Source organism: Passer domesticus, chromosome Z (assembly GCF_036417665.1).
Source record: "Passer domesticus isolate bPasDom1 chromosome Z, bPasDom1.hap1, whole genome shotgun sequence".
NCBI classification, from domain to species: domain Eukaryota; kingdom Metazoa; phylum Chordata; class Aves; order Passeriformes; family Passeridae; genus Passer; species Passer domesticus.
The window spans coordinates 72218799-72244403 of NC_087512.1; the positions used below are offsets into that span (position 1 = coordinate 72218799).

Consider the following 25605-nt stretch of genomic DNA (forward strand, 5'->3'; position numbering starts at 1 on the left):
TAAAACCCCCCCTTACAGTGCATTCTAACTTAAGTTCTAACAAGTGAATAACATCCCCTCACCATTCAGACCTGAAATTCTCTCATTTCCTCACCTTCAGGTGTCATTTCTTTAAAAGGATCAAAGTCAAGCCACCAGGTACTTTTGGCAACATTCCAGGGCCTCCGAGCCCCCCAAGGGTTGTCTCGGTAGCTCTGGACATCTGGAGTGATGTACTGAGTTCCCACACTTCCCCATCCAGAAGTCCATGGCTGGGCAAAACTGGGCTAGTGGACGGTATTCCAATGGCTGTGTAGGTTGGAATTGATAAAGGAAGGAGACTGTTGCCAATTCCAAGCCACACCTGAACAGCCACAGCAGAGACTTTCCATCTTTAAGAAAGAATGGACAATTCAGAAGTGAACATAGAGCACTCTTCGCTGGCTGACAAGGAAGGGAATCTTCCAATTGGCTTGAGGGTTTGTAGGATTTTTATTCTAAGTCCGGCTCCGAGCTGGCGTTGGAGAAAGTAATCCTGAAGTGCTCCTGGTCATCTGCTCCACTTCCTTGATTGCTTCAGTTCAAGTTTGGCTTAGATTTCCTTTGAAAAGCACCTTGATTGGAGACTTATATGGTGGGGGCCCATGTGGTCTGTAGAAGGAATAGTAGAAGCAATACCAGTCATGAAAACAACACCAGTATGAAACCACCCCTACAGCCAATTAATTTCTCTGAAGAATTTTGTCTCCAATGACTGCTGACAAGTCAGGAGTCTAAAGGGAATCTAGGAAGCCAACTGTTCTGATCAGTTTAGCCAGATGAGCACACACATGTTCCCTGGGTCATTTGCTAGGTTGCAGCCTTCTGCTGATCAGGAAGCAATCCCCGCTTTTGCCTCTACTGCACAGGGAGGCTCAGGCAAAGCGCACCCAATCCCAGCTGACCTCAAAGCAAAAGGAATGCCCCTAGGTGCTCCCTGGCTGCCTCCAAGGACAACAATGGCTTCTGTAGGGAGTCCAAAATGTCTCTCTGACTCCAATGTGAGGAGGAACTCGTGGCACAGCTCATGCTGAGGTGTACATGCAATCCACATCCCTGGAAGCATTCAAGAGCAGGTTCACTGGGTCTCTGCGCAACCTGATCAACTTGAAGAAGTACCTGATCGCTGCAGGGATGGTTGGAGTTTTTGAGCTTTAAAGTATCTTCCACCATAAACTGTTTTAACAGTCTACTTAATTTTTGTTTGAAAAGCTGTGAGATCAGAGATTAATATGAGTGGGTGCCGTCTGATGCTTTGTAGTTTAGTGGATGAGAAGCCTGTTACATTGGGCAGTTGTTTTAGTTGCAGCCACTTTCCATTTTGCATCCAAAAGATCCTTGGCAGCCCCTTGCCTGCCCTTGTCTATGTGCAAACAGCAGTTCAGAAAGTCATGGAACACAAGGAACAGTCGCTTCTGCATCTTTGCTGTTTCTTCCCTAGCTTTGAGACTTAGTGCCTAGAGAAAAATCAAACTTGACATTCTACCTGGTTTTTTTTTATATCCATATATACTCACCTAGACCCCATATTTTAACCTCCAGTCTGCAGTGTCAGTTTCTTCCCTTGCAGAGGCCTAGAGGGGATTTTTCTACACCAAAAGCTGACCAAGTGCAGCCATGGCAATTCAACATCCAAAGGATCTTTTCTGATTTTATTGGCTGACCTAGTTAGTAGAGCTATGCCATCAAAAGCACATTTTTCTTGTTTGAGGATTTTAAACCCTGAGTTTGGTTTACTATGGTATTTTCATGAACTGATATTCAAAATGCATCTCTGCAGTGCTCACTGGCCCCTGAAGTACAGCATCTGTATTCTGGCACAGAGCTCATAAAAAATATTTTCCTCATATCTTTATATTCCTTATAAAAATAGTAATCACATGAAAAAAGGGAAATCCATCAGCTTGTTCCTTGGATAAAGAAACAGAGATATTTGGAACTTCATGTTCATTGCAGACAGAGTCAATTGTATGCACAAATATAATGAGATGAAAAAGCATAACTGGGCAGACTGGACTCATCTGCAATTATGTGTTTCACTTACCCCCAAATTCTAGATGACCCTCACTTACGTGGTTTTTCAGTCCTCACCAATTTTTTTTGCTTGACTGTAAGCTACAACTCTTTCAAACATGTTTCTTAGTGATTACAAAGTTTTTAGTTTAAAGACGTAATTATTTCTAACTTTTTTAGTTTTTTTTTTTAAGTTAATGTGGAGTGTATCTTTTTCTTTAAGATAACATAGACTCTTAATAATTTTTGTTATGGTTAACATTAAATGAAATACCTGGCAAATATATCCTATTTGCAGTCTGTAACAGTCTGCCAAACTAACTAAGTGACCACCCCTGTCCCAGTACGCTTTAAAGAAATTTTAAGGCTGGAGAATGCTTCTAGCTCAGCTGAAGTGAAAAAAGAGCAAATTCAGATCTGAAAGGGCAAGGTCTCTACATAAGTAAATAATATGGCTCCCTCTGCTGACTACAGAAAGACAAGTCAGATTTTTAATATGTAAATTAAAAAAAATGAAAGGAGAGTTGCAGAACAAGAATACAAATGAAATCCAGCAGCTGAGAAATTACATAATTATATTAGGACAATAGAGGGCTGTAGTTCTTAACAATTTATTTAATCAGCACTTTCATTAGCTGAATTATTGTTGACTCACTGTATACACATAAGCAAGATTTTTAAAGTTGACAGAATAATGCAAAGACTAGAAGGAGGAGCATTTCTGGTGTGGCACACTTGCATGCAGTCTGCAGCTCTTAGCAACTCAGTAAAATGGCTTTTGACTGAGTGAAATGGACTATGACCCTACAGCTATCTCTGTTCCCAGAGGTATTCACTTTTGATTGTAACTAGTCACTACTTTTCCAAACTTACTCTAGGGTAAGAGCACTTGAACTCCTTCTGGTGAAAAATGTAACATCTTTTTTATCATTGGAGGTGAGTGTGTGTCTCTCACAGGCGGAAAAGAAAAATTAGACCTCTGACTGAGGTTGACTGAATTCAAGTGATAAATCCCTTGCTTGAAAGGTGAGGGACAACACAGAGGCAACTGGCATGCAGTCATCCCCTACACAATCATTCCAGGCAGTGGACAGATGTGTGCAAGGAATTCAAGCTAAGATTAAGCATAGTGTATGTGACACTAAAGATTTAGGTTCATATCCAAAGCAGTCTAGGAATGACTGATTGGCTGATGAATGAATAGGGGTATAAAGCAATGTTAAACAGCTACCAGGGTGTTTGTACTGCAAGACATGAGCAAATGTGATTTTGAGCTGAGAGGCTGAGTTAGCAAAACTAGACACATGGTAAATGCGAGCTATGGAAAAGACCCCACACAACATGACACTGAAGTTATCCAGATTGGTTATGGATATATTTTGCTTCCATACAATGAAAATTAAGATATATGTGTGCATCTGTATTATACAGATAATCTATAAAAGGTTTAATTTCAGGCTACTAGTTCTTAGCTGTCTTGCAATTGATCTACAAGAATCTAATTGTCTTACTATTTACTTTTCTCCTTTTTCCACCGATTCTCTTCCATTTTCATTTTTTCAACAAATAATTACACTGCCTGACATCTTGATGAATAAGCATTGCTAGAGGAACAAAGTTAATGAGATCTATCCCACTAATTTCCTGTCATGGTCTTTGAAAATGCTTTATGTTCCACACTTAAACATGTATTCTACTTAGGATTATCTCCTTCCCTTTTTGCCCTCTATAAGTGCTCCAGAAGGGAACCAGTTCAGTGTACCAAAGCCTATACCTCCTGCCCGTGGATGATTTTCTATTACATGCTTTTCTATTATTTATTTTCTTGTTTTTTTCCAAAACAAGTACCAGAGGAGGCTGTTACTTAAAAAAAAAAAAACCAAAAAAAAAAAAAAAAAAAAAAAACACCACAAAAACACACACAAAATCCTCAACAACACCCCCAAAAAGCAAAGAAAGAATTAACTTCCAAAACAAAATAAAGTACGAGGCACTTCATACTAGTCTAGAAACTAATTTCTCCTCCTGAATGTCTTTCTGTTCATCAATTACAGAATTAGTTTTTTAGTTAAAGCCAGCAAATGGAGTATGTTGCATTCTACTTGGAAAGAAAACTCAGATGTTTCAATCTCATAACTAAAAATATATGTAGTGTATTCCTTAAAGAATGGGAGTTCCAATGTAATTTCTATCATGATGATTCTTTGCCATAGCTTCACTCTGAACAGAATTTTAGCAATTCACTTTTATGCACTTGGGTTTGACATCCAAGAAAAAGTCTTAGTGACTTTAACCTACAGAGAGAACAAGACAAAAGGATTTGGACATTTCCTGATTTATTTTTTCTCCCTCCTCCTAGACATACTAGACATAGAACAGAAAGCCTTAGGCAGAGCAGCAAAGATGCTTAAAAAATCAAAAGAAAACCAAACTAAACCAAGCAACCCAATCATTGTCCCAAACACTCAACCAAGCAAAAAGAAGAAACCAACCTGAAGTGCTTAAAGTCTGTACAGTAAAACAACTATAGAAGAGACAGTCTTGTTTTCCTTTATCTAAATATAAAATTACATGGACAACAACTGGTATTTTTACTTTCACATAGGAACTGGAAGAATTAAAAAAAACAAACCAAACCAAACCAAAAAAACCCCCACAAAACACAAAACAAACAAAAGAAAAACAACCAAAAACCAAACAAACAAAAATCCCACAAGCAAACAAACAAAAAAAAACCCAAACAAACAAAAACCAAAGAACAGCCTGTTTCAGTGTTTGGACTTGAGAATATTTAAGTAGTAATGGCTTCCAGATCTTTCACTAGGAAAAATTAAATACCATATCTCTGTTTATTGTCTTGTATTCTTTTATTTGTTCAAATGAAGACTTTTGTTGCTCTGTACATCTCTCTTTCCTTTTGAGAAAGGGAGAATGTCCCGTTCCGCTATAAAAGCGGGTGTAGGGGAGGATTCTTTTTGGCAGATTTCTCGGATGAAAATAAGACGCAAATGCAGCAATATTATATCTGAGAACCGCCTCTTGTTACAAAAAGGTAAGTGTTCCTACTAATAGAGGGATAGAAAAAGGAGCAGAGAGGGAAAAAGAGAGAGATAGAGAAAGAAACAGAAGAGAGGGACAGCGTTGCCCTAAGACTCCTGACGCTCTGTCAGCGTCGGCTCGGCACACGGAGCATGCATGCTGCCAGCCGTGCTGTGTCTGCGGAGCGGGGCACGATTTCCACGCAGCAGCGGTCTGCGTGTCCCTTCCATCGGCGAAGAACAGGCTGCTGTGGCTGTGGGTGAGCTCCTAGAGAGAGCTGCGGGTTCTCGGGTCGGGGCACCTCAGCTGCGGGCGCGCCTGAGAGCCGGAGGCGGCGGTGGCGGGGCTGCAGCGGTCGCGGCCGGGCTGCCCAAGTTGGCGGCGACAGGCGGGTCGCTGTGGGCACTGCCGGGTCGCTGTGGGCACTGCCGGGTCGCTGTGGGCACTGCCGGGTCGCTGTGGGCACTGCTGGGTCGCTGTGGGCACTGCCGGGTCGCTGTGGGCACTGCTGGGCAGCTGCTCAGCGGGCAGCGCAGGACGCGCAGCGGCGGCGGCTGCGGCTCCCCGCTCTGCCGGCAGGCAGCGGGCACGAGGTTGTCCATGTGGTGAGCTGGTTCGTGGAAAAGGTGGAGGGCAAAGCAGGTACGGGTAAGGAAGCAGGACCACAGGGGGAAAAAAGCGAGAGGAGGGGAGGAGGGCCAAGATGACCCTCCGAGTGAGCCTCTGATCCCCCCGAGAAACGCAAAGCAGAAATCGCCGGTGTTGTGTAACAACCATTTGCTTTAATGTGTTTCTCCCACAGCCCGACGTCACGGGCATTTTTGGCAGGCTTGCTTTGCGGCACCCGGACATCTGCCCCAGCAGCCTGTGGCAGGTTCTCTTGCAGCACGGTCGTGGAAGTTTTCTCTGCCCTAATCGGCTGTCAGGGGAAGCCTCTCCGAGGACAGGGCTGTCTACACGTGTACAGTCCTGATAGGAATCCTTCGCCTCATGTATGCCATACATTGAGGCGTAAATAAAAATCAGATTGGTCCATCTCGGGGAAGTTTATTTCATCCCTCTCAATATGTCTCGTAACTGGGCTAGCTGGATCAAATAATGAGCTGTGCCACAGAGGCAGGAAATAGCCAATCTGTTAGAGTAACTGTTTTGAATGAATGCATTAAGTCCACCTTGAATCCTGCAAAACCACCTCCAACCTAAGAACAGGAAATGGCAGCAAAGTTCAGTCCCATTTGTCATTCCAGTCACTGAATGAATGAACACCTCTAAGAAGGTTTTTATCACACTTGCTTTTATAGAGGTCAATTTTTCAGCCATGAGTTTGTTCTCATGTGTGAGTTTTGAGTTTCATTATGTTCCCGTTACAGTAGTTTCATCAGTTTTCAGACACCAGTTTGGATAATGGCAACCTGTGGTAATGCAAGAGCTCACAAATCAGAAGTAACAAACTAAATACGTTTTTTCCCCAGCACGTGATGTGGCAGTGTCAGAAAAAACACCAGTACAGGCTGGCCTTTGACATCACACTCAAGGCCTGCAAAGTAAGTCTGTCAGCTTGTTTAGTTGTTTTCCTCTTTTTTTTCTCTGCTGTACTTTGTATTTTGGAATTGTTTTTTTCCAACGGACTGGTATAAAGAATGATTTATGTAGGCTCATTGTGAAATGCTGGCTAATAGCAACAAAATGCTGTCAAACTAAGGTAGCGATTTATCACAGTTCCTGCTCATTTGCTGGAATATTCGGGTTGTTTGAGATAGAAACCCTGGCAGACATTCAGACATTCATCTACCTGTAAAATTCAATTTTTGGTGTGTTTTTTGGAACTGACATTTTGAGGGTCACACATACATCACAAGGCTCAGGATCATGCACTGCTGATACTAAAAGTCGATTTTTTTTGAGTCAACTCAGACTCTTTCTTTAGTTCAACCTTCTTCCCATTTTTATAACTATATGTCATGTCCAAGTAACTCTGAGACAGAAAGACAGACTGGGAAAGTCTGATTTCATTGCCATGGGTGATCATCTTAAAAGAAAATGATCAGCAGATTGTTTGATCAATGGGCTTCAAACACCACAGCTAAAACAAAACAGTCTTATTTGTGCAATTTTCTTTTTTTCATACTGATTTTTTTTTTCTGCTAGGAAAATCTAGCACAGGATTGCTTAATGAAGCATGTCCTGTCAGTGAGACCTGTTATTTAAGGAAATCAGCTCTCCTTCCCAGGCACATGTACTCCCTCATAAATTTATTGACAAAATCATAAAGCAGTTTGTATTGGAAGGAACTGTAAATGTCACCTAGTTCCAACCCCCCTGCCATGGGCAGGGTCACCTCCCTCTAGAACAGGCTGCTCAGAGCTGCATCCAGTCTCTCCTTGAACGGCACCTTGGGCAACCTGTTCCACTGCTTCAGAGAGTTCACAGAACCTGCCTTCTTTCAGTTTCAAGTCATTATTCCTTGTCCTATCACTACAAGCCCTTGTCAAAAATTTTCTTGTAGGTCCCATTTAGGTAATACATACCACCCTGTTTGAGAAGGACAAATGCAGTATATTAGATTATTAGGATTTTGGGGGTGTAAAGAGTTTTTCAGCTAGAAAATATAATTTGTCTCCTCACACTTTATCATGCTATATCTCCCTAGAAATTAGGCAATCAAATAGATAGATTAATTTGCCATAGTATTGGTATGTCTGGGAGTGTCAACTGGGAGATCAGTTAATTCTTGGACTTAACTCTGTAGGTCTTACCTGTGTGTGTTCTTGAAGCTACTGGTTATTATGAGGGGTTTTGGACTGCACTGTTAGCTTATTTCTCTGATTATTATCTAAGATAAAGCCTCAGAAAGTTTAAACGGATGGTGGAATCGCTGTCTTTATTTTGTTAACATAGTATAAAGTGCATGTATATTTAGTTTAATAAACACTTGTCTTCTGGGACCACAACGGAACAGTTTGTGGAAACATCTGATTTTTAGTTTGAGTCCAGGGGAGGCTGAAAGACAGAGACCATGAGTGAAGTGCACTCCAGCACAGCATGGTGAGACAAGGCTTGGGATAATCGTTTACAGCTGACTTCAGACCTATCTGCAGACTCAGGAGGTCTTCCAAACCTGGGCCAGAATTTTTCCTATCACTGCATCCACTGATTCTCTTTTTACTAATGAGCATTGATGCCAATGTGTAGCTAATAAATTGATGATTTGTCTGAAAGGAAAGCACCGCTGAGACAGAGACTACTAGCAATAATGGATGCAGCTTTGTTCAGTTTGTTCCCAGCCATTCTGAGGTTTTGCTGCTCCATCCACATAAAGTTAGGTATGTTCAGCAAGAGCCATCCTTCATTTGGTGAAAGTGATGTCACTTTTTAGAAGCCAATCTCTTGCTATGAGAACTTTCTAGTGCATGAGCTGTGGCTGTTGCCCATTGCAAACCAGAAAGTAACATGAAACATGCTTAACACTGAACAAAAAAAAAAAAAAAAAAAAAAGTGTCCTAATTTGCAGAGCTGACTAGCCTGACAAAATTTTTTGATGGTCTAGGAGTATTCTGTGACACAGTTGATAGGTTATAAATGCCAAATTTCGTAACTAGTCTGGTCTTGGTTTTATGCTTTTGTGGGTTTTTTTTACTTTTTGATGGATAGAATGTGATTACACCAAGAGAGCCCTACTGTTCATGCACCTCCTCTCCTAACTACTGCTATCCATTGTGCCATATTTATTCCTGAATAGTTAGTAATTACCTACAGTGTGGCTTTTAAGGGTGTGAGCAACGTGTGGCTTTTACTCTGCCAGTATGGCTCCACTTCCCAAAATGCATGCATCTGGTGGGTGACACTTTCAGATGACCTGTAAATTTACTTTAACTGCTTGAATTGCCATGCCATATTAAACACAATCTAAGGTTTCAAACAATGAGTGTAATCTGTTCCATGTCAGATGTAATTTTTTTTTAATCGGGAAGATCTGCTTGTTTTTCACCTCATCACCTGCTGGGTTTGCCTCACTTTTATTTTATATTCTCTCCAAGGACTGTGAAAAGCAGTTTGGAATAGAAAAGGGAGGCTGGATTCTGCTTTGCCATCATATTGAGCAGCAGCAAGAGGAAAAAAATATCCTATTTATGGTGTTAATGCATAGCTGAGACAACTTGTGTGCTGCAGAAAGGCATGTGGGCTGCTATAGCCAGTGTCATTTCTGCCCCACTCCTTCGCTTCTTGGCTGATGCACGGAGGTGCCTTCCTCTTGCTGCTCAGCTTTCACTGCTGTATGGAATCAGTATAGGAAGGCATGCAACAGCATTCCATAGGAGGGTTTCCTACAGCGATTTCCCCTGACAGAACAGGTCTCTTCTGGCCCTGACAAGGGGATTGTGAACAGCACACTGAAGAGCCTCATCACTGCTGGACAGCCTAGATAGCTGCTGTGGTTGCAGGCCTACCACACCACTGGACTGGAGGCACTGCTGGCAGTCCCTAGTCCAATGTCACACTCAGAGCAAGGTCACTTTGAACAGGTTTAACACAAGTTTCCTGTACTTTGTATCCAATTGCTTCTGTCATTGGGTACCACTGAGCCACTGAGAAAAGTCTGACTGTTTTCTTCACTCACCTCATTAAATGTTTATACATAGGGATAACATTCCCCATTGGGCTTCTACAGGATAAGCAGTCCCATCTCTTTCAGCTTCCCTTTCTGTGGGAGATGCCCTGGTCCATTCATCATGCCTGTGACCCTTTTCTGCATTCCTCCAGTCTGTACCATCTCTTGACAGTACTGATGCATCCATGACTTAGCACTCCAGGCATGTCTCACCAGGGCTGATCACAGAGGAAAGATCAGCTCTTGAACTGCTGGTAACACTCCTCTTAACGCAGTCCAGGAGGCTATTTGACATATTTGTCATGAGGGCAGATTACTGGGTTGTGGTGAGCTTGGTGTCTGCTGGGGCCCTGCTCCTTCCCTGCCCTGTTTTTCAGCTGGGTGACTCCTGCATATACGGGCAGAGCCTGGTCCTCTCAATTGCAGGACTTTCCATTTCCCTTTATTCAACTTCATGAGCTTTCTCTTGGCATTTTTCTACAAGCTTTTGAGGACCCTCTAAATGGTGGCACAGCCCTTTGGTGTACAGAGGTGCATGCACTACCCTGCAAAACTCTTGCCATTGGGCTTCTTTCAGCTTCCAAGTTCCTCAGCTTCCCTCAGTAGCTGTTTTCAAGTTACTCCTTTAGACTCAGCATCTCTAATCTTCAGATCCTCCCCATGCCAGAGAGAGACATTGAGAGTCCAGCATCAGCTCTCCTACTGGGTGTTGCCTCTACTGTGCCATTCTTAATCCCAATGCTCCTGCTCCCCTCGAGCTCTGTACCTGACTCATATTAGGTACAGTAATTTCAACACATAATTATGCACATACATGTGCCTATCTGTGCTTTAGGAATGAGGACAAAGAGAACAATGCAGTAAGTGCCCAAGTCCATATGCTGGAGATAGTTTCTACTGCCCTACTAGACCTCATTTCCCTCTGTGGCAGCCAAATCCTAACTGAGGCTGTTTTGTTTTTAGGAGACAAAAGTTTGCCTTTAACTGGCTACTTGGTGCTACTTACCCGTCACTCCTGGAGGCTCCTTGGAGTGTCTCACCAGGACTCAGGTAAAGGACATAATGAAGACCCTAAATTTCCCAAGCTCAAATATTTGACAGGCAAAAAAGAGGAAGCCAGCTTAGCTAAGGAACGGCTACTCACATGCTTTGTCAGATCCCACAGTGCTGGTGAGAGGCTGGCCAGTTTCATCAGCATGACATTTGATCAATTTTTCTTGGTATCACATTGGTGGTGGGAGGACTGTGAAGCTGGTGCATTGGCAGTGGTGGATCTCACTCACCTCTGAGTCCAGGGAGCCTGCCAGAGAATTCTGCTCTGTGGTATGCATTTTTCTTGCTGAAGAGTTAGATGGCAAATAACTTCACAATACTTCTGCATTGTTATGCTTATTTTATTTATATTTGTATTCCATTGCTTCATCCATTATGATTGGTTTGAAAAGGAAACTTTCCTTTTCTTTTAATGATTACAACAGTTAATGTTGGAGTCTCTTCCTATACAGTTGAACAATTATTTAATAACAAACAACTAAAAAAGTCTGAGACAAATGTGACAGCATTAAAAAAAACACACCAAAGAGAGCTGATGCATGGAGGAAGAAAAGGAATCAACCACTTATATCTTAGAGAGATGCATTCCCCTAAAAATTACCAAAATTTAAAAAAAAAATTATTTTATGGGAAAGAGCAGGGAGTGTACATGTGCATATGCTGATGCTTCCACATCCTTATCCCCAAACATACACACAGAGATATATATCTGTATATATACAGGCACATGCACATACACAGACACGCATGTATTAGACTGGACAAGTAACTTACTTTTTTTCCTGGAAGAAAATTATTATAACTTTTAATTATATTAATTATATCTGTCTTTAAAACAGGAAAACTTATTAAAACACAGAACAGAACCTACACTAAGAGTTATAACATATTTGGCTAAACCTTAGAAATCACTGCCTATTTAGCATAGAACACATTAAAAAATCAACTTTGATAACTTTTTATTTAAATGTACACCATCACCAGGTTCTTAGTGCTGATTTGGCTTGCTTTGCCTTTGGAATAATCTCCATAATTGTTAAAAATGTCTTTTATTAAAAATTTCTTCCAATATATATGAAAAAATATCTAAATACTGACCACTATACTGGATGCCCCAGTGTTATCCCCTTTCTGAAGCCCATAGAGCATGCTTTACTATAGCAATCATATTTCTATTTCTATTTTACATGCAATGACTGCTGTTTTGCTGCTCTTGCAGGAACCTCCTGCTCTTGCTTTTGTTCTTCTGAAGAGATGGTAAACAGCCAGCCCTTGATGGTCTCTCTTCAGAGGGCATAGCTGAGAAGTAGCCCTTCTAGAGGCACAGAGGCAGGTGAGAAAGCTACTTTTGGAAGAGTAATGTCCTTGGGTAAGCAAAAGGAACACTGAAAGGCTGAAGGCTGGCTCTGAGACCTACCATCCAGAAAATGAGAAACCTCAAGAATATGAAGAGGAGGTAAAAAGCAACAGGAAGGAGTAGCTTTTTCTGAGACATCTCCAAAATGTGTAATTTATTTAACCCAAAGGTGCTTAAAGTCCTTTTAGTCTGTCATTAATAGAGACTTGACAAGAGCAGCTTCCCAGCTACAAAGAGTATCATTTTCTGTACTCTCTCCACAGACAAGGAATTTGTGGTCACTGAGGATAATGTTCACCCACTAAGTTTCTGCACGTCTTGAGCTGTTGTCTGTAGGTCCCTGTAGAGTTACACTTTATCTGTTTTCCTCTCTTTCCCTGCCTTCTTCTTAATGAATTCATTCATCAGGAGAGTCAAATAACTTGCCCGATGTAACTTTTGCTGCTTTAGAGCCTGAGTTCTTGGAGGAAACTAGTAAGTTTCATAAGTCTCCAGCTTCTCTCAAATCTGATAGAAATAATCAATTTCTCTGCTGTGGACTAGTAAAAAAACCCCAACCTTCAAAAGACCCTGGGACTAAGGGAGGTTATGTTCAGATTTGTTTCATATTACAGTAGTCACTAAACTATGTTAACATAAACCAGAAGTTCATTACAAAATCTATTATTACAGAGACAATCAATAAAAGCTGTCAAGTTTTTAACAACTGAAGTCAAGTTTGGTGTCATAGGAACCTTTCACAACCTTTCATTACTTCAGAGTACTGCTGAATTTCAATCAGTGGAAATGATTCCTCTATACAGGCACTATGAAGTGCCTTGAAGCTTAACATAACAGCATCTTTAAACATAAGTATCAAGGAAACAAAATATGTAAGAAAAACAAAACCTGACTGAAGAACTAGAAAAGTGATTAAAAAAACCACAGCAAAACAAAAAATCCAAATAAACCCCTCTTTTTTCCCCTCTCCTCCCACCACCTTTCCCAATCCCAGAACAATATGGAATGCTGGCATTAGTAGAAACATATGTAATAATAAGATCAGGTAGAAAAAGCATTAATAAGCAAAACACCATTCTGTCTGTTTGTAACCCTGAGCAAATTACTGATTAAGCTGGAATACTTGATCAGAAGATTCAAGAGGAGGCTGCTTTTCTCTTGCTAAGGGAAGGGGTAAAATGATTCTTTTACATAGTGATGCCACATTCCAAACATTTGCATTTGCTTATCAGCTACCACAGAGTGGAACAGGAGAGACAGCCTGTGGCATATGATGGCCAAGTGATGGCTGACTAGCTGTGCTGCAGAAGCAAGAGTACCTGTTGGGAGATACTCAGCAGAAGGCCACACCTTGTCAGGTGGAGGAAGGAAACTCCATGTTCTTCCTAGCAGAATAAGCAACCAAAACAAGTCCACTTTTCCCTTCTTTGCAGCTGGTTCATCTCATGTGTAATAATGGACTTTTACCATTACAGGGATTTTGGTCAGGTCAAACACAAATCCTCTAGGGTTCAACTCTGCATTTCTCTCTTTTGCTTCAAACAGTGTGCTCTACCAGAAAATGAAACGTAGGGGTTGGTGGGAAAAAAAAAAACCAGTTAAAAAAAAGGAAAATACTTCCACCTGATAAGTTTTGCATTCACAAAAAGATAACTGAAATTTTTCTCAGGTGATTTTTTCTCAGCCTAATCTTCAGACTGAGCTGCAGTGAATAGTCTCAAAACAGAACATGGTTAGTAGTGTAATAAAATGAAGACTAAATTATGCATAAAATCCCATGTTTTTCAATGTGAGTACTGATTTTGATCTTTATGAGCTAAATTCCACTCCTTTGCATCTTTATGTTAATCTTTCAAATACAGTGCTGCCCAGACTGAGAACACCACATGGCAACTGTCATGGTGGCAGTGAAATTCAAGTACACTGCATCAGCTCCATCTCAAACAGTGCCACAGCCCAGGCACTTTAGAGGAGTTCAAGACACCCATCATAAGCAATTGGAGTCGTAATTCCAGGCAGTTGCCAGTTACATGAACCACCCCAAAGAAGTTATATATTTTATCTTCTTTAAAATGAGGCAAGCTCAAGAGTAGCTGTGGCCATGAATTTCAGAAGCTAGTTATATCCTGCGCACAACAGAAATTATCTGTGTGTGCATTCCAATCCCCAGAGAATTAACCTGATTGCAAAGACTACCAAAGGAGGTAAGAACAGCTAGGTCCATCCCCTTGAAAGCTAAGGATAATGCTGCTTGCCTAGTTCTAGAGATGCAGAAAAGCCCCCATCAAAGGAGCACCAAATGTTCAGAGACAAAAGCACTTTTTCCCAGTAAGAGTTTTACAAGCCCTGATTTAAGCAAGCAGGCAAATAAATCATCATGTGCTACAACATTAAGCTAGAAAATATTTGCCGTTATTCTTTAGTGTCTGCTACCACTCTGTTTCAAATATTCCAATCACTGGATACTCCATGAGATTTTCTTCTGTTTCTGTCTCAGAAGACGTAAACATGTCTAAACTTATTCAAGGAGAAGGCAGAAACAGAGTTCAGCACTTATTCAGGAAAAAGTAACTTTTCACAATAACACAAGTGTGCAAAATTCATTACAAGGCACAGAATACATAGGTGTGTTCCAGTTGATTCCCATTTATTCAGAAGTTTTTATCTTGTAGTATTCTGTATCACTTTCATTTTTTAATTTTTTTTTTTTCAGAAGAAAGCCTCCTCAGGGCATATTTGGCGTAGAAGACTTGATTTGCTGCAATGGATCCTTCTAGACTGTCCATACACATGTTAATTTTCCAGAATTAAGTTCTGGAAAAAAGTATTGTGTTAGCCCAGTGTATAAAGCAAGTCACATTACTGGGCACTGTTTAATTGCTACAGGGACCTTCAATTAGTCCCTCCTGTTCTAACATTTTTTACTACTCATCTTTACTGTATCTTCCTGCAAGTTACCCAAATTAAATTTATTTTTCTCTGCAAAGATGAAATTTTAGAGTGATTGACTAGGATCCTTTTCTTAAGGGGATAAAAGCATACAAAATTACATGACAGATAGGTGCACTTTATAGGGTACTTCAGGAAAATGACGACTGTAGCTTGGTTTTTTTAATGTAATAGAGAGATACTGAGAACATTTGCTGCCAGTCACAGCATGAATTCAAGGAAAATACCTCAGCACTGCAGAGCTATATCTGGGTCCCTGTTCATGTAGCTGAGATCAGAAACCCTTCCACTGTCATTAAATTATGAGTCACAATGAAGCATAAACTGCCTGTTCAGCTGAAGGATATGGCTGTCTTCCCAGAAATACAAGGCTTGCTAGTATTTGGGAATGGTGGCCAAGCTTTGGGTGGCCTGGAGCGGGGTAGGGGGCATTAAAGGCTAAGTCTTCTTTGATTCCAGAACCTCTTAATAGTCTGTTGCAGTTAAGAAAGAAAGCACATACCAAGAAACAAAAGGGAAAAAAAAAAAAAGGCAAAATTGCAGATTTCATTTCAAAACAGCTAGTCTGGAGGTCAGCCCAAGGACCTGAATTTCAGTAAATCTTTAGCAGCTGGGGCACTGTCTGCCATTGTTTGTGGCTGAAGAGGTTCTTATCCCTGATAAAGGAGCTAGAACTGATATGATTTTTCTTTTTCTCAATAATCCATGTTGCTCAGATGAGATTCCTAGCAGCATATTTAGGGTTAACATCATTGACACTGGAGAGAAGCATTTGTGAAAGTAACTGTGGCTCCAAACTTTCCTGCTTCCAGGGATTAACAAGCAGGCTCAGTCCTTGAGCGCTGTGATATTCTTGAACTCTTCAGTAGGAAGGAAATTGGATTTGCTTTTATTCAGTGGGTAGTTTTTAGTGACACATCCTGGTTGTCATCTCTTTCTGTAAAACAAGAAGGGGAAATAAAAAAACAAATGGCATTTGTGATAAAGTGTGCACAGGCCTCTTCACTGTTAGTATTTCTGCAACTCTGCAAATTCATGTAGTTTTATATGGCACCATGCTTCGCCCCTTTCTGTCACTTTCAAGGGCAATGAACATAATTGAAAGTAAAATACAGCATTTTGTCACTTTTGACAGCTTTAATAATGTAATAAATCCCTAGCCATGTCAGGTAAATGGTGCTACATCCCCCTGCCCTAAGAAATAAATCAACTGCAAATGCCAGAAAAGTTTTAATTTAATGTAAGGAAAAAGGATTCAAATAATTCTCATTGAACCTGCAGCCAACAGGAGTCCTAGATATACCTTCTCTGCCTAGTTATTTCTTCCTACTCACAGGAACAAAGGGCACAGGAACCCAAACCTTGATGACCAAAACTGTGGCATTCATGTCTGTGATAGGGTTTTGAACCATTCACAGACTCTGTTAGGAGCTGAGGTTTGGGATACACATAGGATTTGATTTACAAACACTCTGATACAAACTCTCTGCTAGCTGGCTGCCTCATTCTATAAAACTTCATATTTGTTAGCAGATTTTCTGGAAAGCCATTGTCTGACCAACAGCCATCCACATACACCAGACCACACAGCATTTACCTTAGAAAATCAATTGAGATTTACCAATTACCAGAACTCTCTGAAAAATCTATTAGCTTGCTTGAATAATTTTTTTATAATTTATAAGATCATTAAGATCTAATGGAAATGGCTTCATGACAATTTTGTAACTGTATATTATTCTGTGTTTAACAAATTACTTTTCCACCTAGAATCCTACACATAATCATGGGGCTTTCTGCTCCCTTTCCAAACCTTTAACCTTCCAAACCTTTTCTTTCTTGTATACTTATCTTGCATTACTTGTTATTTTGTTGCCATTCATGTCACAGAAGGGGATGTTGTCACTTGTTATAAAGACAATGGTAATTAGTACCGGAGTTTATACAGTAAAAGGTGATCTCCACAGTGATATATACAGTAAACTAAACTAGTACTGGCTTCTCCTCCAATTTGTCAAAGATAAAAAAGCTGACTGTTCATGGAAAAATCTGTCTCCTTTTCTCCTTAAAAAGAAGAAAGTTTTTGTGGGTTTTTTTTGTTGTTTTTTTTGGCTTTTTTGGGTTGTTTTGTTTCTTTTCCTTAAATAGCTGTGATTAGGTTTACTTCATTAGAACAACAAACACAAATGCAGAACTAAATAAAATTCAGCACAGTGTTGGACAGCTTCCTACTGAAGATTAATTAGGTGTTCATGCATTTCAAGGCAGTTTTTATCTTGCTGGCCCCTAATTTTACACATATTCAGTGTCTGCATGTTCATAGTGTACTTCCTATAATCAAGGCTGAAAGATCTGTGAGGTAAAACACTGCAGCTTTCTTCTACAACTTTCAGTCAGACTGTATCATCTTACCCTGTTATAAAATATTCCAGGGAGTAATGTGGACCATATCAGAGCCATTGTAAACTGGGCCACCCTTCTTCAGACACAGTAGGAGGCAAAGTGCAATAGCATCAGAGGTAGGAGTCTAGATATGGATAAATGTATCCAGGAAAAGGGCAGAGCAGGAACTTAGATGATCTATGCATAAGATGTAAACTAGAGGGCTTTAAACTAGTTTGCCATGACAGTCAAGAAGTATGAACCTATCATGCTATTTCTAACTTCCCCCTAGAGGAAGAATTTATTTTTATAGTAATACAAATTGTCCCCAAGCCTCTCTCTCCCTTAATTTCTGAGTGGCTTTTTTGTTATACAGTTACATCCACAGTCTTCTCCCAAGATCTTATTTCCCCACCCTGTCAGGATAGCATTGCTGCAAATGGCTCCATAACTGCCTTCTTGCAAGGCCTTCTGTCCCAACAGCTGCTAGGCTAGTTTTGGAAATTTCACCAAAGCTGTAAAGTCAGAAAAACGTTTAACCTTAATAAACATTGACATCACTGATGCATAGAAACATTCTCTGTATTGATCTATATTGTTATACAGGACATGTAAATGAAAGACACACGAGTACAGTCACATTGCATGCTTGCATACATGTGCTTGAGCTTTTACTGATTTCACCCAATGACAAGGAATTAGATGTGCTTTAAAAAAAAAAAGAAAAAGCCCATGATTCCTGTGGTAGTGAACTGGTGCAAGCTTTGTGGGAGTGACCCACTTCTACTTGTTATTTTCTTAGAGGAATTCACAAAACAACCAGGAAATAGTTTCTCAAAGAGACTGATATAATTGGGGTGCTGGCAAAGAAAAAGTTAGCTTCTCTCAAAATGCTGATGAGAAGGTGAGGAAGGGTCACACGCTCAGTATCCAATCTTGGCTGGGCAGCAGCATGAGGCATCCTGTGTGCTGCTGAGCCTGCTGCTGAGCCTGTCACTGAACAAGCTGCTCCTACTTGCCAGACTCTGCCTCCTCTGAGATACTGACCTTTCAAAATTATCTACCATTCTTCTCAGAGCCTGCTGGCATATCTCTCACTGATTCTGATGGGCACCAGAGAACTTAGCACACAATCCCCGCCTCCACTTAACTCTGCAGGACAGTCCCCCTCATATCTCAGCAAAGATCTGATCCTTAGTTACTCTGCTGCTGCACAGCCTTGGGTGGAGCATTGTCTAACAAAAAGATGAATGTTCTTCAGTGTCTCCTGAGTCTTCTTGAATTTGTGCTTCTGTGAAACATCACTATTGATTTTAAATTGGGAAAGGTGTAGAAGTATGCTCTTGACCTACAGTTATTGATTTAAAGCACATAAGAGTATTTCCCAAACACAGCAGATGACAACCAGCTATCAACTGACTCTTCTGAGAAGGCAGAAAGACTGGAAATGCACTTTGCCTTAAGATATAGTGATACCCAGTCCCAGTTGGATATTGAATGGAACATAAAGGCTAGACACACAAGGGAATCAGAAAGTCAAACCAGAATCAAAGGCACACACGAGCACTTGAAAACATATAAAAAACTTTCCAACTCTTTCTGTGCTCATTAACAGAAACTCTCCATACCAGAACTTTGATACCAGATGCACTTCTTCTTGAAAATTAATTACAAGACACTCCAGAGCATTATTCTGCATTTCTACATTCAGACTTGCTCCTGGTCTCAATTCTGGATTACACAGTAACTAAAAAACATGAAGGCAAAAGTAGATGCTGTTTTTCAAATTCAAAATGCAAATCAGAAGCCTGGACCCATTCTATGTGTTGACCAAGACCACTAACTGAGGAGAATTTAGCATGGAGCTCACTTCTAAGGAACATAAAGAGAAACATTTGCTGTTCTTTATTAAGTCCTTCAAATGTTTACTTACTTGCTGGAATTAATGCAAAAAGCCACTCTATAAGCATCAGGAATCTATCTGATTTGCTAGTATTTGTGATTTAATGGAAGGGCACACTCCTGAATAAATATCAGGGAGTACAAACTTGATTTCACAGATGAAGGAAAAAAATAAACATTTAAAAAGGTAATCAATATTTATATCTAAAGAATATCTGGTCCTCTCCCTTCCATAATGCTCCAACATAAATTTCAGATACATTCAGCACATAAATCTATACCTAACTATTTCAATTTTTATTCCTCATTTCACCTTTAAGTGCAGCAGAAGAAGAATGGAAAAAATGCAACATAGCCAGAAGTAGCTGAGGAAATCTTTTTTTAATGTGACAAATTTACCTGTGGTAAGATATTGATTGCATCTGAATGGATTACAAGAAGAATTAATTTCCCATAAAGAATTATGTTTTTCTAAGAAAATTGTGTTTCTGTGCTTATGCAAGTATAATATACAGCTGGCAAAACACAAGGCAAAAACCCTTCAAACAAACATCACCTTTGTACCATATTATAATAGAAGCCAGAGGCCCTTCCTGTGCAGAAGCTGATGAGAAAGTAGATGAAGTGAAAAAACAGTGTAAGTAATAGTGTTCTGTAAGAACACCAGGAAAAATAATAAATGTAATAATGACCTTCACTAAAACCAGTGTTGTTTTAAAGATTCAAATCCTCTTTCAGTGCCTGGGTCCCATCCTCACTTCCAGTTCTCCAAATTGAAGCAAAGCATGTCTTGATTCCCTTTCCTCAGCTCCTCCTGCTGCTAGTTAGCAAGCCTAAGGATGATGTGGAAACATCTCCTTTTAACCCTTTGACAACTGTTTTAAACATAGTGAGGTTTTTAAATGTATATACAAGTGAGTTTGCAGACAAGTGGATAGAGAAACAGCATTACCTGCTGACAGGCAGGGATACCTTGCTGGATGCACTCATCAGCCTGGAAGACCTGAGCAAGAGGCAAAGAGCAAGGACATGCCAGCAGTGGGCACCACGCCAAATACACTTGCCAAGCTTACTGACTCCACAGGGAGAATGTAAGACTCCCTCAGACTCATGTCTCCAAATACTGCAACCAAAAAAACCCAACCCAAACCAAACCAAACAAAAAAAACCCACAAACAAAAAACATTGCCCAGCATTAACCACAATCTCACAAGTAAGGAACTTAGAATCTATTCAACCATCCTGTGAAGCAGTGTTGGGCAGAAAGGCCTTCCTGTTTATGGACCCATAACAGTCCAATCCAACCGGACCTGAGGTTCATGACTAGGCTCTGCTGGCTGAGCAAACACAACCATCACTGGGACACACATTTCTCCTCCCTACTCTCATGGACAGAAAAGCAAGCCACAGCCACAGGGAATGGTATATGCACACAGAGAGGCCCAGTGATGCATCAACACAGCCAGTTCACAGTCTTTTTGTAGTTCAAATCACAACTGCTGAATAAGCAGATAAAAAAGAGAAAGATCTGTTCATCAAAGCACAAATGGCTATGACATCTGTTGCTTTTTCTTGCTGCTTTCTTCACAAACCTCTCAACAGTTATCGAATAATTTACATGTGGACTGATTACAAAAGAAGCTGTTTACAATCCAATAGCACCCAGTCATGAGGTCTATGATCCTGTGCTGCACAACTAGTATGTATTCAGACAGCTGATTGATCAGGAGGGGAAGGCTGACAACAGAATCGTAACAGTAAATTCATCTACAAAACTTTTTTTTTTAATGGAAGTTTTAATTAGAACCATGCCCTGAATATTCATTTAGAAATCGTTCTCCAAAGTTCGTAAAAAAGAAATTTCTCTACTACTTCTATTGCCGCTCTCTCTGTATCCTGACTGAAAAAGGCCAACAGACTGGTAATTGCTGTCCAGTGGGTATATTGATCATTCAGTTATTTCCTTTGTTAGGTTTCACAATCAATTATCATGATGCACAGCATCAAATTAATCTCTCAGACAATCTCTTTTGGCTTCAGGGTAGTTATTTTGAAGCTAAGGACAGGCTGACAATAATCCTATTTGGTTCCTCCTGAATTTGTTTGGTGATGTTTGCAGGACACAGATAATACTCTTGTCTGCAAATGTAACTCCTTATCACTGATGACAAAGGTATTTTATCAACTGACTGCAAGAAGGAACAGGATCAGGAAACTATCCTGACAAATACATCTGTGACTAGAGCTAGACCCATCTAGATACAAAGTACATGCATTTGGATGACTGACTTGCTTAAAATCATCATATTCCAAGGAGGTATTTTCACCTTCTGCATGTTTTTGTCTTCTGTAACAATAAAATAAAAGTTTGGTTTAGTGTACCATATCATATTAAATGAACTTGAAATGTGTTGCCTTTTACACTGAAGTAATGCATAGTGAATAAGCAAACACTACAACTATATTTAGCATAAATTTTTTGCATAATCAGGAGACGTGTTAGTTCTCTACTGTGAACTACAATTTTAGTACAAAATAGTAGGTATTTTGCACAGATTATTTTATACACTAACAGATCTAATTAAAGGGAACAATATACCTCTTTCCTCATTTCTTTTTTCTTTTGCAGAACTTCTAAGTTCATGCCATATGAGATTTCTTTCTTCCTTTGACAATAAGAAAAAGTGGACTTGTTTTTTCTCAGTTTTCTAGTTCTTGTTTTTTCTCAGTTTTCTAGTTCTTGCGGGTTTAGAGAGAATATTAACAGTCCAATCCAATACTCAATAAAACTAACAGAGTCACTCAACAAGTATTGGTCAAAGAAAACACATACTTTTTGTTAAATAAAGTAGTTTTTCTGAAATTTCTTCTTCATACTGCCTTTAAAATTGACTTCTACTAGCTAGACTATTGAAGGGAGCTGTTAAGTGCTAAAGAAAGGAGATCATAGGAATTTTTTTACAGTTAACCAAAATCTCACTAGAAAAGTCCTTCTGTCTTCAGTTAAATGCAAGCAAAGCAGCTGATGCCATAGAAATAGTCACTAAAAATGTGTGCCAGAAATTATATATTCAGAAAATTCAGCGCACCTTAAGGCTCTGCTTTCTTCAAGCACCAGAGCTGAGAATTCTATCTTTCAGCAAAGTTAAATCCTAGAGTTCTCAATTTCCTTCTAATTTCCTGCAGGACATGGAAAAGACAGCATTTACCTATAACTGGTTTCTTCTTTAGTTAGCGATCAGATCAATTTTTTTGATAAATTCTCACTGCTTCTCACAACGCAAAGAAAATCCTGTTGGATATTAACATCACAACTTGGCTGGGGGTAGGAAATACTAGGTTGTTTGGGTTTTTTGGTTGGTTGGTTGTTTTTTTGCAATTCTGAAAGGAAAAAATTCTGTTTTCTAGTTGGCAGCAGTGACTGAACAAGTCTGAACAGGACCAAAAGTTACATGTTACAACAAGAACACAGTAACTATAATGAGATTAACTATAGAACACAGTAACTATAATGAGACTCTTGAGCTCAAACTGTCCTCTGCTGATTGGCAAATAATTTGCATTTCAGACTCTACTGATTTGTGGATGTGTTCGCTCCTTTCTCGAAGATTGTAAGTGGATATACAAAGACTATGGACTGGAAAAGTGCAAATTCTAATTTTCACCATCAACATAAACAATAACTAAACAGAAAAAGTGATATTTTGGAAAAAACTCCAGTGAATTAAAAAAGGAATACATTTATTTTAAAATATATCCTTGAAAGTTTTATCTGCATAAAAAGTCTCCCCTAATCATCCTGTTTCACACAGTTGTGCTTCATCTGACCACGCCTGTATCAAAATGCCTGTATGAGTATTTTGCCATGTTTTGCTAAACCTGGTACAGCTGAGCTTTCCACTGTGAGTACTGAATGAAACTAGTGCCAGAAGTGTTATGATTATGTATTTTTACTACATTTGTGGGATTTCTGGCAATGAATTGCCTGACAAACATTCTTTTTTGGTATAGACAAAGATGCTGCAAAGCTGCTAATTTTTTACTGAAAAGACATAAATTAGATGTATACCAGTAGCTACTTTGGCCTCATGCACAGAGGCAGAGTGACAAGACTTATAGAGATGAGGGACTGATATTTATGAGGTCTGTAACCCTGGAAAAATAAAAAGCACAAGTGTTCATCTGAGCACTATATGACTACACTACTGTTGATTGGCACATCTTGAAATAGACAGGAGACTTGGCAGAACTTGTCTGAAAACACAGGCTTCTTGGTTTGGTATCTTGACTTCCATGCTATAATTACTTTCAAGCAACTCCAAATACCAGATGAAAATGTTTTCAGAAACCAATCATGCTATATAGACAATGGAAGCTTTTACAGTGAGAATAATGAGGCTAGAAAATCCTAATGTCTTTGTTTGTCCTGCAGAGAAAGACCATATTCATAGAGGCAATTACCAGCTTCACCATTTTTATACACTCAGCTCCACTGATGGTCACCACTTCCAGACGCAATTCTAGCCAGTTGCTACCATGGCTGATAGTTTCTGCATCTAAATGAAACCACCATTTCAAAACTAAGCAGAACAGTGCACGGAAGTGATGTCCTTCTCTACTTTTTGTCATTCAAATGTAATTATTGCTTTCTCTTCTTATGAAAAAAGTGTTTATAAAATTACTTTGAGGAAAAGCTCAATGTTTTCATAGGATGTGATTTATTAAAAAAACAACTTGAGAAGAATAACTGAAGATTACTATATTCTGCTGTCTATTACCCCTGACCTCCGAAGAAAATTTCACTACCGTCAATAGTTTCCAGTTTAGGAATAGTTTAGGAATCTGCTGGGAAACGAACTGATTAGCACTGCTACCAAACTAGTAGGAGTGGGATGGACTGAGGGTCCCCTCCCACTGGCACCTTTGGTTTAAAGGCCTCTTCACCAGTTTGGCAAGCCCTATGGCTGAAAATGCTCATCCCCACCTCTGACAGATGGACCCATTAGCCCACAGCAGACCAGGTTCTTGAAAGCTTGCTCATTTCCCATTTCCACCAGTAACTCCCATAGCAACAGCAAAGCAAATCAGCAAACACCAAGAAAGCTTTTGTATTTCTTTTGTGTGCAGCAAGGATCCAGTTTGCTGCTGAAGGCAGGAGGTAGAACTAGGAGCAAGCTCTTCTCTTGGTATGACTCTTATTTTGTGGCACCAGAGTACTTATCAAACACCGTTAAATTCAGGCTCACAAGACTTCTGTCAAATGCTAGATATTTTTATATGTCACATAAGACTGATGAAGAGACCTATTACCCAGAGATAGACAAAAAACCCTAAAACAAAATTGGAAACAGAAAGTAAGTTTTTAACCAACAGATCACATATGACTTAGAAGAGGATGCTTTGTACTGGGCCTTACCGGAAAGGGTTTTGTGGCAGGGGACTAGCAGGGTGGGTTATGGTGGCAGGAGATCATGTACTGTCCTGTGCCAGCCAGCTACTGCCCATGTTACCCTAACACCACTGCAATAAACCCACCGTGCACCAAAATTTCTGCTAGAGAAGCACATGGAGCTTCTGCTCACAGATATTTAAGAAACCAGCAGCTGTTAAGAGGAGAAGACAAATGGTGGCACTGTTGGGATGTGGTTGAAGACATATTTTTGGAAGGAAGGGCCGTGTGCCAGAGCAAACACAGCCCTAAAGGGATTGTGGGTCACGGGTGCACACCAGAACAGAGACATTGTGGAGAGACTGTGTCCCACAGTAAACCCACGCTGTGGTGGAGCAACACAAGTAAGAATCAAGAAGCAACAGACCACTCCCCAGTCTCCTGCATTGTCCCTCGCCTCCCAGAAGGGATTAGGAGTATCTGAATGTAACCTAGCAAACTCAAGATGAGTGGAGACCTGCAAGCAGAGAGATGTTTTATACTGAATTAGAGCCCAGGGAAGAAAGGTGTTTCTTTGCCAACTGTTTTGTTTCATTTCCTTTTTTTTCCTCAATACAAAGATCAGTAATCAAAAGTTTTGTTAACTGACAATAAATTAAATAAATTCCATGAACCAAGACTGTTTTGCTCATGGTGTGCTTATAAAGTTATATGGTGTATTTCTTAAGTCCTACATACTGTAGAATACATTGTCAGATGTATTCTACAGGGTTACAGGAAGGAAGTAGAGGGGCAATACTTGCTGCAGCTGTTCTAATGTGTGAGCAACAAATTTATGTGCTGAGTCAGCTGCATAACGATTCTCACTAAAAAGTATATTTAGATGCAGTGTTT

The 25605-nt window shown here is 40.0% G+C and overlaps 2 protein-coding genes across 3 annotated transcripts in view; both read right to left on the minus strand.

Moving 5' to 3' along the window:
• LOC135291260 (trichohyalin-like) overlaps positions 1-25605 on the minus strand; it is a 422947-nt gene that overhangs the window by 322943 nt on the left and 74399 nt on the right. The gene's annotated exons all lie outside the window — the stretch shown is intronic.
• MOB3B (MOB kinase activator 3B) overlaps positions 11053-25605 on the minus strand; it is an 83183-nt gene continuing 68630 nt past the window's right edge. For both annotated transcript variants that reach the window (XM_064402688.1, XM_064402689.1), the window contains one exon: positions 11053-15975. In XM_064402688.1, coding sequence (XP_064258758.1) covers positions 15946-15975 — 30 coding nt within the window. In that variant the 3' untranslated portion in view covers positions 11053-15945. The remainder of the gene's footprint in view (positions 15976-25605) is intronic.